A 13,162-nucleotide genomic window follows, 5' to 3' on the forward strand; every position below is an offset into this window, starting at 1 on the left:
TTTTTATAGGCCAATATGTATTTCATATCCATTGAGTTGCATTGTGGCCAATGGAATGGGTGGAGTAAAACACCAGCAACAATTGCAAATACAGAGTGCCCCTTGATTTCTTTGCATATAATCATTCTATAGAGTCTCCTGAACATTTCCTACAATACATTCACCGCGGCGTGTAGAATAGTTTTTTTTTTATAGGCCAATATGTATTTCATATCCATTGAGTTGCATTGTGGCCAATGGAATGGGTGGAGTAAAACACCAGCAACAATTGCAAATACAGAGTGCCCCTTGATTTCTTTGCATATAATCATTCTATAGAGTCTCCTGAACATTTCCTACAATACATTCACCGCGGCGTGTAGAATAGTTTTTTTTTTATAGGCCAATATGTATTTCATATCCATTGAGTTGCATTGTGGCCAATGGAATGGGTGGAGTAAAACACCAGCAACAATTGCAAATACAGAGTGCCCCTTGATTTCTTTGCATATAATCATTCTATAGAGTCTCCTGAACATTTCCTAGAGTAAATTTTTACAATATACACTAAGCAAAGTGTCAAAATTGATACATTTAATATGATTAAAATCGCGTTTTACCGCGGACTTCTATTTTGAAGGCAAAATCCGAAAACCGGAAGTCTTATTGTTGCTACGGAATCTCTAATGTTGCCTGCATGACGCTAATCAAAACATTACATTGAGTGGAGTAGCTGACCGGTCCAAGATGGCGGTCCCACGGCTCGTCAGCGCCAGTAGGCAGTAGCGGTCGATGCGGCGTCTATTCTTTATTATGTCTATGAGATCCGCCACAAATGACAAGAAAAAGAAGAAGCGCAGAAGAAGAAGAAAACAAAGCACGAGTACATCCTGGAACGGTTGGTTTAGTTTTCAAGACATGTCGTTGTTGTGAAATACAAATATACATTTCGCTAAAATGGTAAGTGGTCAAAGAACATTTATTTTTGTCGTATCTTTGTTGATTTTGATAAAAAAAAATTTACCTTTCCTCTTCCAACTTGCTAAAATATCGTTTTTTAGTCCAACTGTCTTTACAGCTTTGAGTTATGTGTTCCGGTTCGTGGTGGTTTTGTGACAAAATACATTTTATGAAGAACATGTTTTTCTTAATGTTAAGCAGGGAATGAAACGGCAAAGGTTTGTGACCACGTTTGGCTGGGCTTCATTCGATGTTTTTAATCGCGTGGGAAAGCATTTCTTTTGCATTCCTATTCTGACATCGAACTGCGCAACAATAATAAAAAAAAAATCCTTTAGTTCAGCCTCCATGATGAAACTGGCCTCCATGACGAACAAAACAATATAAGTATCATCCTGGAAGAAGAGTTGTTACATTTTTACCTATCCAGCCTACAGATGTGCCTCATGTTGAGCCCAGCAAGGAGTAAGAGACACATCGCAGTGTAGTTGACTCATATCTGTGACCTAACATAATGCTTGTTATTTATATAATTTTCTAACTATATAGTGACTTTATTCACTGCATTAAACCAAGAGAAGTTAATTAAATTACAGTTTTTTAATGCAAGGTTTTAAGTATTTATCCTAATATCTTGCGACCAGGATGCTTTAGCATTCATTTTTAATTTATTTTCTAACGGATAATCAAATGTAAAACTGTAAATTTCTCCAAACTGTACTATTCAGAAATGTATTTTTGTTGTAATTTTCCAAGGAAATGTATTTTTGTTGTCATTTTCCAAGGAAATTAGAATCTGTGATATACAGCAGTGGAAAAAATTAAGATCCCACTCTTAATTTTTCCTAAATCAGCATCTCTACATGTATGGCAGCCTCTCCATTCCAGTGTCTGTTAGATTCCAACACAGGCACACCTGATTTTACCTAATGAGGTTGATTATTTTATTATCGCACATTATCTACTTTACTGGGGAAAAGTATAAAAACCACTGCTATGGTAATCCCAATCCTTTTGCAATAGGACCAGCTGGATGGCAAAAACAGTTCAAGTAGTACCTCAAAGGTAATTTGAATAGGAGGAGAAAAGAGTTTAAAAGAAAAGCTTTGAGTGAGAAAAAGAAGAGAGAACATGGTCAAGCAACAGACATTGGGGACAACAAAGCTAATGACTGGCAGATGGCTAAAACATCTGTCCACTGACCGAGATGATGTCAACTCATTAGAATGTCACTCAACAACCATAAGATGACCTGGGATGAAGTGCATGGCGAGGACGGTTCGAAGCAGGCTCCTATGGGCCGGGGTGAAGTTGTGCAAATCTAGAAAAATTGCCTGTCATCAATGACAAGCTAAGAAGAGCCAAGCTGAAGTTTGCAAAAGACCATAAGAATGGACCGTAGAGGAATGGAGTAGGCAGCTTTGCTCAACACCTGGTCAGACGGAGACCTGGTGGGGCCTACAAGCCACAGTGTCTCCCACCCACTGTGAAATTTGGTTGAGGATCAGTGATGATCTGGGAGGCTTCAGCAAAGCTGGAATCGTGCAGATTTGCCTTTGTGAAGGATGCATGAATCAACATAAGTACAAGTTTATTCTGGAAGAACCCCCTGATTCCTTCTGCTCTGACAATGTTCCCCAACTCTGAGAATAGTTTTTCCAGCAGGACAATCAAGTGGTGGATGGAGGATCACCAGAGAAAAACCCTGTCATGGCCAGCCCAATCTCCCGACCTGAACCCCTTTGAAAACCTCTGGAATTGGATCAAGAGGTAGATGGTCACAAGCTGTCAAACAAAGCCAAGCTACTTGAATTGTTTTGCCAGGAGTGGCATAAAGTCACCCAACAGCAATATGAAAGACTGGTGGAAAGCATGCCAAGACCCATGAACGTTGTGATTAAAAAATCTGGTTTATTCCACCAAATATTGATTTCTAAACTTAATTTTTTGCATAGTTAAGTTAAACATTAGTATTTTGTTGTTGAAAAATGAACATGCATTGTCTGAAAACGGCATACTTTTTTGGTTATTGTGACCAGTTGTTAATTTCAACAAATTAAAAACTCCAAATGACAGTATTTGGAATTTGGGCATAATGTTGTCAGTAGTTTATAGAATGAAACAACATTTTTATTTTTTCTTAAACACGTACCTATCAAATGTAAAACCAGAGAAACTGATACATTTCAGAGCTGTAAGTGAAAAGTATTCTCCCTCCATTCTGGGATCAAGTTAAGGAAAACGCGTAGACCACAGGTCTGTTATGACCGTGATTGTTTTTGTCAAAAATTAATTTTGTCATTGATTAAATATTCTTTCCAACGAACATGTCCTTTAGTCTTCTATGGCTCTGATTTTGTATTTATTTTAGCAGAGGGGGGACAATCCCAGCCTGCTGCTCTCCTTCCACACTGAGCCCAAACAGTTCTTACTGGATTCGGATTGTGAAATTGAAGTTCAGGGGGCATTGGGGGATTCAGAGATGACATCATTAAAGCTGGAAGACAAAAGTCAAACGCTGGGACGGAATGTTACCATTGAAGATGAAGAGGAGGAGACAAATGTGGTTATCATTAATTACGGAGAGGGAGATTTACTCACTCAAGGTAAGAACTGGTTTAATGTTATTGTCAATGTAGTAATTTGTTGTTTTTACCAATGAAAGGGTAGCTGTCTGTCAGTATTCTCCATATTGTTATACTTATTTTTTGTCGTCTCAGAATCAAGAAATACAGAACATTTTAAAAATGTTCTTCTGTCCAGGGTGTACGTTTGAGCCTCGCCTCGATGACAATTGGCTGGGAAGACCCACGGGAAATGTAAATTGTCCAGCAAATTACAGAGAGAGGGAGGGATGGACAGTCGGGATTCCCAGGTCTCATTGCGCTCTAGTGGCTCCCTGTGGTGGCTCTGCCATCTCAAATTCTGACATAGGTAGTCAGATAAGTGAACATGCCATCACACACTTTTCATCCCCAAACAGCACTAAAAGAAATTACAATAACAAGTTCTAAGGTATAGTTCAACGCAAAAGAAAACACAATGGACAAAATGCTTCTCAGAAAATTTCAATAACGTAGAAAAGTTCATTTTCTTCTGTAATTCTGATCAGAAAATGACACCTTCATATATTCTAGATTCATTACACATAAAGTGAAACATTTCAAGCGTTTTTTTCAATCTTGATGATTACGGCATACAACTCATGGAAATAAAAAATCGAGTATCTCAAAATATTACAATAAAAAATGTGTAATACAGAAATGTCGACCTGAGAAGAGCTCTAATCAGCTAATTAACTTATAACGCCTGCAAATGTTTCCTAAGAATATTAATTAATGCACTAAATTCTTGATTGGGTTTCCTTTTGCACAAATTACTGCATGAACTGCATGGAGGCAATCAGCCTGTGGTTGTGGCTTTCAGCTCGCCTGTGTTGTAGGGTTTGGTGTATCTCATTTTCCTCTTGTCAGATTCTCAATGGGGTTCCAGTCAGATGAGTTGGCTGGACAATCAAGCACAGTGGCAAGTATTACATGGGTAGCAAATGTTTTGGCACTGTGGGCAGTTCCCAAGTCCTGCTAGGAAAAGTAAATCAGCATCTCCATAAAAATTGTCAGCTGATGGAATCATGAAGTGCTTTAAAATCTCCTGGTAGACGGCTGCATTGACTCTGGACTTGATAAAACACAGTGGACCAACACCAGCAGATGACAGGACACCCAAAATCATCACTGACTGTGGAAACTTCACACTGGACAAGCCACTTGGAGTTTGTGCATCTCCACTCTTCCTCTAGACTCTGGGACCTTGATTTCCAAATGAAGTGGCAAGTGAACTTTCATCTGAAGAGAGGGCTTGGGACCACTTTACTCCAGTTCTTTTTCTCCTTCTCCCAGGTACGACGCTTCTGACGTTGTCTCTGGGTCAGGAGTGGCTTGACACTAGGAATGTGACTCCAGCCTCAGTCCACTCCTTATGAAGCTCCCCCAAGTTCTTGAATCAGCTTTGCTTGACAATCCTCAAGGCTGCGGTCAACCCTGTTGCTTGTGCACCTTTTTCTACCACACCTTTTCCTTCCAGTCTACTTTCGATGAATATGCTTTGATACCGGACACTGCCAACAGCCAGCCCTTTCAGCAGTGACCTTCTGTGATTTACCCTCCTTATGGAAGGTGTCAACTCATGTCTTCTGGACAATGGTCAAGTCAGCAGTCTGCCCCATGATTGTGGTTGTGTGTCCTGAACCAGGCAGAGGTATAATGTTCAGGGAGTTAATTTACTGATTAGAGCTCTTATCTGGTCAACATTTCTTTATTGTAAATTTTTCATTCTAATATTTTGTGGTACTGGATTATTGATTTCCATGAGCTGTAAGCTCTAGTCATCAAAATTGAAACAAAAAAAGCTTGAAAATATTTTGCAGTCTAATGAATCTACAATATATAAATGTGTCACTTTTTTAAACTTTTTTACAGGATTATTATTTGGAGATGCACATATATATGAAATTATTGAATGAAAATAATTAATCTGCAACTATTTTACTTACTCACCTGGGAACAATAATAAATATTAATATTTACCAATGAGAAAGACCGTTCTCCCTCTCAGTTAGTCACAGGCGAATCAGAAATATCTGCAGAGCAACAACAACATTTCCCATCAAAGATTTCAGGCTTCATCTTCCGCTTCATCCGGGGCCGGTTCGCGGGGGCAGCAGTCTTAGCAGAGATGCCCAGACTTCCCTCTCCCCAGACACTTCCTCTAGCTCTTCCGGGGGGACACTGAGGCGTTCCCAGGCCAGCCGGGAGACATAGTCCCTCCAGCGTGTCCTAGGTCTTTCCCGGAGTCTCCTCCCGGTGGGGCGGGACCGGAAAACCTTCCCAGGTAGGCGTTCCGGAGGCTTCCGAAACAGATGCCCAAGCCACCTCAGCTGACCCCTCTCGATGTGGAGGAGCAGCGGCTCTACTCTGAGCTCCTCCCGGGTAACCGAGCTTCTCACACTATCTCTAAGGGATTGCCCAGCCACTCTGCGGAGAAAGCTCATTTCGGCCGCCTGTATCCGGGATCTTGTCCTTTTGGTCATGACCCAAAGCTCATGACCATATGTGAGAGTAGGAACGTAGATTGACCGGTAAATCGAGAGCTTCGCATTACGGCTCAGCTTTTTTCACCACGACAGACCGATACATCGACTGCATTACTGCAGAAGCTGCACCGATCCGATCCGTTACATCCTTCCCTCACTCGTGAACAAGACCCCTAGATACATGAAGTCCTCCACTTGAGGCAGGCACTCTCCACCAACCTGAAGTGGGCAAGCCACCCTTTTCCGACTGAGTACCATGGCCTCGGATTTGGAGGTACTGATTCTCATCCCCACCGCTTCCCACTTGTCTGCAAACCGTCCCAGTGAATGCTGAATGTCCTGGTTAGAAGGGGCCAACACGACAACATCATCTGCAAAGAGCAGAGACGAAATTATGTGGTCCCCAAACCTGACACCCTCCGGCCCCTGGCTGCGCCTAGAAATTCTGACCATAAAAATTACGAACAGAACCGGCGACAAAGGGCAGCCCTGCCGGAGTCCAACATGCACTGGGAACAAGTCTGACTTACTGCCGGCAATGCGGACCAAGCTCCTGCTTTGGTCGTACAGGGACCTGACTGCCCTTAGCAAAGGACCCATGACCCCATATTCCCGAAGCACCCTCCACAGGATGCCGCGAGGGACACCTGTAGAGGGTATAGAGCTGGTCCAGTGTTCCACGGCCCGGACGAAAACCACACTGTTCCTCCTGAATCCGAGGTTCTACTATCGGCTGTATTCTCCTCTCCATTACCCTGGCATAGACTTTCCTGGGGAGGCTGAGAAGTGTGATCCCCCTGTAGTTGGAACACTCTCCGGTCCCCCTTCTTAAAAAGAGGGACCACCACCCCGGTCTGCCATCCCAGAGGCACTGTCCCCGACTGCCACGCGATGTAGCACAGGCGTTTCAACCATCACAGCCCCTCAACATCCAGAGACTTGAGGTACTCAGGGCGGATCTCATCCACCCACGGTGCCTTGCTACCGAGGAGTTTCTTGACTACCTCTGTGACTTCAGCCCTGGTGATGGACTTCCACCACCCAACGAACTCCCCAGTTGAGGTCAACAGCTGCCCACCTCTACTGTAAACAGCGTTGGTAGGGCACTGTTTCCCTCTCCTGAGGCACCGGACGGTTTGCCAGAATCTTTTTTCGAGGCCAGACGATAGTCCTTCTCCATGGCCTCACCGAACTCCTCCCAGGCCCAAGTTTTTGCTTCCACAACCACCAGGGCTGCAGTCCGCTTGGCCTGCCGGTACCTGTCAGCTGCCTCAGGAGTCCCACAAGCCAACCAGGCCTGATAGGACTCCTCCTTCAGCTTGCCGGCATCTCTTCCTTCTGGGATTGCCGCCTCGACAGGCACTGGAGACCTTACGGCCACAGCTCTGAGCAGCCGCTTTGACAATGGAGGTGGAGAACATGGTCCACTCGGACTCAATATCTCCAGCCTCCCTCGAGATCCAGTCGAAGCTCTGCCGGAGGTGGGAGTTAAAGATCTCTCTGACAGGAGTCTCGGCCAGACGTTCCCAGCAGACCCTTACAGTACGCTTGGGTCTGCCGAGTCTGTCCAGCTTCCTCCCCCGCCATCGGATCCAACTCACCCACCAGGTGGTGATCAGTTGACAGCTCCGCCCCTCTCTTCACCCGAGTGTCCAAGACATATGTCCGCAGGTCAGATGAAATGACAACAAAGTCGATCATCGACCTACGGCCTAGGGTGTCCTGGTGCCATGTGCACTGATGGACACCCTTATGCTTGAACATGGTGTTCGTTATGGACAAACTGTGACTAGCACAGAAGTCCAATAACTGAACACCACAAGGATTCAGATCTGGGTGGCCGTTCCTCCCAATCACGCCCCTCCAGGTGTAACTTTTATTGCCCACGTGTGCGTTGAAGTCCCCCAGTAGAACGATAGTCCCCAGTCGGAGCACTTTCCAGTACCCCTCCCAGAGACTCCAAGAAGCTTGGGTACTCTGCACGTAGGCACAAACCACAGTGAGGGACCTTTCCCCTACTCGTAGGCGCAGGGAAACGACCCTCTCGTTCACCGGGGTAAACTCCAACACATGGGGACAGAGCTGGGGCGCTATAAGCAACCCCACACCAGCCTGCCACCTCTCACCACGGGCAACTCCAGAGTGGTGAAGAGTCCATCCTCTCTCAAGAGTGTGGTTCCAGAGCCCAAGCCGTGTATAGAGGTGATCCCGACTATCTCTAGTTGGAACCTCTCAACCTAATGCACGATCTCAGGCTCCTTCCCCGCCAGCGAGGTGACGTTCCACGTCCCTAGAGCTAGTTTCCGTGTTCAGGGATCGTGTTGTCGAGGCCCCCGCCTTCGACTGCTGCCCGATCCTCTCCGCACTGACCCCTTATGGTCTCTCCTGTAGGTGGTGAGCCCACGGGAAGACGGCCCCACGTCGCTTGTTCGGGCTGAGCCTGGCCGGGCCCCATGGGGAAAGGACCGGCCACCAGGCGCTCGCATATGAGCCCCAACCCTGGGCCTGGCTCCAGGGTGGGGCCCCGGCTGCGCCATACCGGGCAACGTCACGGTGCTCGAAATGTAATTCATCATTAAAGGGTTTTGACCCGTCGCCTAGGACCTGTTTGCCTTGGGATACCCTACCCTACTTTATATTCAGATTCTGGTGTATAAGAATGGGCTAAGGACCGGATTAAACTTCCTCACAGGCCTTCATTTGCCTACCCCAGTCCTAAACTGTCATCTGGGAATGCAGATACCCAAATTTGGGCCTTCTCAATCACTGAGACCTTGGACTTGGATTCTCTACAGAGTGTATTAAACAAATTGTCCAGGTTTCTCTTGGCCCCCACACTGTGTCTGGGACTTGAGAGAAAACATCATCAAAGGCATCATTAAATGCATCTATTTGAGACTTTTCTCTTCCATCAAACAACATCCTACTCTCCACTCTCATCAGGAAATGTTTTTTGTTTCTCCAATGGTAATGATGTCTGCATGCGTGGCTAATCCCAGCAATACTTTTAAAGGTTTTGTATCAAAGTGTTCAAAAAGGCCTCTGCCACAAAATCAGGTAACGATTGTAGTGCCCTAACTGCAGTATTAAGGGTCTATATCACTTTGCTGTGAAATAATGCTAGTTGCTTGAACCTTGATAATTTTGTGTCCCAAAATGTGTCCATAAATCCCTTCTGATGTCTTTCACAGATGGGATTCCTGAAGTGGAGATGATTGGCGGGAAACAACAGGAAGACTACAAGCATAAGAAGTTTCCCCATTTTGAAAAAAGATTGTCATCGCTATCACAGTTAAAAAAACACATTAATATACATACTGGAGAGAAGCCTTTCTCCTGTTCTGACTGTGGGAAGTATTTCATAAGATCATCTAATCTTGTTCGTCATCAGAGATTGCACACAGGTGAGAATCATTTCTCCTGTTCTGACTGTGGGAAGAGTTTCTCTCGATTAGGTAACCTTAAATGTCACCAGCGCATACATACTGGAGAGAAGCCTTACTCCTGTTCTGACTGTGGGAAGTGTTTCATTAGATTATCTAATCTTGTTCGTCATCAGAGATTGCACACAGGTGAGAAACCTTTCTCCTGTTCTGACTGTGGGAAGAGTTTCTCTCAATTAGGTCACCTTAAAACTCACCAGCGCATACATACTGGAGAGAAGCCTTACTTCTGTTCTGACTGTGGGACGAGTTTCTCTCAATTTGGTCACCTTAAATTTCACCAGCGCATACATACTGGAGAGAAGCCTTACTCCTGTTCTGACTGTGGGACAAGTTTCTCTCAATTAGGTAGCCTTAAATTTCACCAGCGCATACATACTGGAGAGAAGCCTTACTCCTGTTCTGATTGTGGGAAGTGTTTCATTACATTATCTAATCTTGTTCGTCATCAGAGATTACACACAGGTGAGAAACCTTACTCCTGTTTTTACTGTGGGAGCAGTTTCTCTCGATTAGCTAACCTTAAAATTCACCAGCGCATACATACTGGAGAGAAGCCTTACTCCTGTTCTGACTGTGGGAAGTGTTTCTCTCAATTAGGTAGCCTTAAATTACACCAGCGCATACATACTGGAGAGAAGCCTTTCTCCTGTTCTGACTGTGTGAAGTGTTTCTCTCAATTAGGTCACCTTAAAGTTCACCAGCGCATACATACTGGGGAGAAGCCTTACTCCTGTTCTGACTGTGGGAAGTGTTTCATTAGATTATCTAATCTTGTTTGTCATCAGAGATTGCACACAGGTGAGAAACCTTACTCCTGTTCTGACTGTGGGACGTGTTTCTCTCACTTTGGTAGCTTTAAATGTCACCAGCGCATACATACTGGAGAGAAGCCTTACTCCTGTTCTGACTGTGGGAAATGTTTCTCTCAGTTACGTGGCCTTAAACGTCACCAGCGCTTCCATACCGGACATTTGACACTGGAGCGTAATTTTGACATTTGACAGGCTTGGCCGGGAGGATAAGCAATTGTTTTACAGCATCAGCATCAAAATGGACCCCTGGACCGTAGGTTGGGACATACCATTGTGAGAAAGCCTGTCTTTACCTGATGATACACAGGTATTTAAGTTCCATTCTCAGATATTGGAGATGTACTGCAGCATAATAGTCAGTATAATGGTTGGCTATAATAACTGACCTCCTATGTGTCCTGGCATAAATGACTGTGTTAACTTTGTAATTATTGGAGAACATGTAAGAACTATGGAAGATCAACATCATATTTTAAATAAAGATTCTCCCCTGAATTCTGGTTGCATTAATTTTGTTCATGGATCAAAAGTGGACTGAATCTAACCTGAATGCTCAGGTTGGCGCTTCCCTGTCACAGGACACTAAATGCTGTTAGGGAAATTTCTTAAACTGATCTATTCTTACTGTTTAAAGGACTGGGTCCCCATGTTTAGATAAGTAGAGGTATGTGGGAGAGGGGATCTGGATCAGCAGATTATAGGGTTAATCGTAAATCTGTATAACCCATTAGTGTCTTTCTGTAGTTTGTCCAGATGCTTTAAGTCCTCCTCAAGGGTTAAGAAGGTTACCTAGGAGGGAGGGAGGACAACATGTGCCTTGTGATGTGTGAGAGTGAAGGGAATGAGTTGTATTGACATAAGACAGATGGGTAGCATCTGCATCTTACCACACCCCTTTGCCTCCCTTAAATACTGAGGTTGTCCTGTGTTAATTTAGAGATTATTCACAAGTCTATAATCCGGTCAAATCAAGATCTCATCAAAAGTGAGAGCCCTATGATCTGTTAATTAGGTGCTTATTGATCCAGGTCACATCAAGATCACTTTCACAGATAATGACCCTTAAACAAAGGCCTGTTCATTATTTGGTCAAATATCAAATGTAATCCTCCACATCAAGAGCCACTGAGCTGTGCAATATTATTTATTTCCTGACTGGGGGAGGGACTGAAGAGGAATGAGATGAGCACAAATGTTGTATGATTGATAGTGCTAAAGGGGTAGTCATTTTTCTGTAAATTAATAAACTCAAAATCCTTACCTAAACTTCAATTTGTAATTAGATTAGATTAAAGTCAACTTTGTCATTGAACAATTACAGTAAAACAAAATGCATTTTGAGTCTAACCAGTGAAAAAAGAAGATGGCAGAGTAACAATGTGATGAGTGGAATGTATTGATGTGCCTATGGAGCAACTGCCAAACCACATTGTGGTGCAATTAGTTAGAATGCTCTCGATTGTTCGGTGGTAAAAGGGGGCCTCACCACGCGGACTTATCGAACACCAGTGTTCAGTATCAGGGTGGAGGAGGTGAAGTTGTCAACCTGACAGACTTGGGTCACAGTAGTGGGCGATAGGCTAAGCGTGAATGTGGGGCTAGCACCACTCTCACAATGCAATGTACTTTGTACGTGTGAAAATATTAATATTAATGCTCAGAATGTTAGTGTGATCCATGTAGATCACCAATTTGATGAGAAATGGGGCTGACAGCCAGTAGCCCCACTACAGTGTCATTTTGTAATTCAGACCTGATTGGCTGTCTGTCTGTGTGGCGCCAACATTAGTCAGCAAGAAGAGCGAGAAGGGTAGATTGTCTTAGCTAGCTTGTTAGCTTCACAAACACCAGGTAACTTGAGAAAATGAATGAAGTGGATTTCATACTTGAGCACCAGTTTGAAACCCTTAATTTGGAGGAGAAACTTGAAGTAAAGCGACTGGGTGCCCATCAGCCTCGGGATATTGTCATCACTCAAACTGGTCAAAGTTACCATGGGTTTAACATGGAGTGGTTTTTGAAGAAAAAGTGGCTAACTGTTAGCATACAAAAGAAGGCACTCTTCTGTTTTCCATGTCTGCTATTTGGTGGAGATGGTACTTGGTCGAGGACAGGTCACAAAGATTTGAAACGTCTTTCTGAGAGGATTGCAAAACATGAGAGCAGCAGGAGTCATCTGGACAATGCTGTGGAATTGGGCTTACTTGGAAAGGTTAATGTCGCAGCCCAAGTTGACAGTGCATACAGGCGCTCCTTTGAGCAGCATAACAAACAGGTGGAGGAAAACAGGTACGTTCTCAGTAGGATCATAACATGTATTAAACTGTGTGGAAAATGTGAAACCCACTGCGGGAGCACGACGAGTCGGTGGACTCCCTGAATCCTGGAATATTCAGATCTATTTTCGAGAATGTGAGGGAGATTCGAGACTTCAGAGGCACTATGACGTTCAGCCCATCTTCAAAGGGACATCTAGCACTGTACAAAACGAACTGTTAGACCTTTTGCAAGCTGGGCCCCCCCCAAAGCTGGTTCCTTCCCGGCGCCACACCCACTACACCACCTTGCATAGATAAATAGCCCCCTAGGCTACTATTTTTAGGCCCACACATTATTATTATTATCAGTAGCGGTAGGTAGGCCTATTATCATTACTAGGCTATTGTTATAATTGGCACTAGCACCATACTTCTAATGTGAGCTTGCAGGCATTATTATTATTATGAGTAGTAGTAGGCCTATTATCATTACTAGGCTATTGCTATAATTGGGAATTGGCACCAGACCTCTATTATTGTTTTTATTAATAGGCCTAATAGGAGGCATATCATCTGCATTTTTTACAGAAGCTTGCAGGTTGGCGATGTTAATGT

General features: G+C 44.1%; 1 protein-coding gene across 1 annotated transcript in view; it reads left to right on the plus strand.

Moving 5' to 3' along the window:
- Positions 1 to 818: 818 nt before the first annotated feature.
- LOC106024498 (zinc finger protein 420-like) overlaps positions 819 to 13,162 on the plus strand; it is a 99,064-nt gene continuing 86,720 nt past the window's right edge. The window contains exons 1-3 of the mRNA XM_034295439.1: positions 819 to 939; positions 3,311 to 3,545; positions 9,223 to 10,748. Of these exons, the coding sequence (XP_034151330.1) occupies positions 937 to 939; positions 3,311 to 3,545; positions 9,223 to 10,478 (1,494 nt within the window). The 5' untranslated portion in view covers positions 819 to 936 and the 3' untranslated portion in view covers positions 10,479 to 10,748. Of the gene's footprint in view, positions 940 to 3,310; positions 3,546 to 9,222 lie in introns of the transcript that reaches the window.

Source organism: Esox lucius, chromosome 11, assembly GCF_011004845.1.
Source record: "Esox lucius isolate fEsoLuc1 chromosome 11, fEsoLuc1.pri, whole genome shotgun sequence".
In the NCBI taxonomy this organism is placed as follows: Eukaryota; Metazoa; Chordata; class Actinopteri; order Esociformes; family Esocidae; genus Esox; species Esox lucius.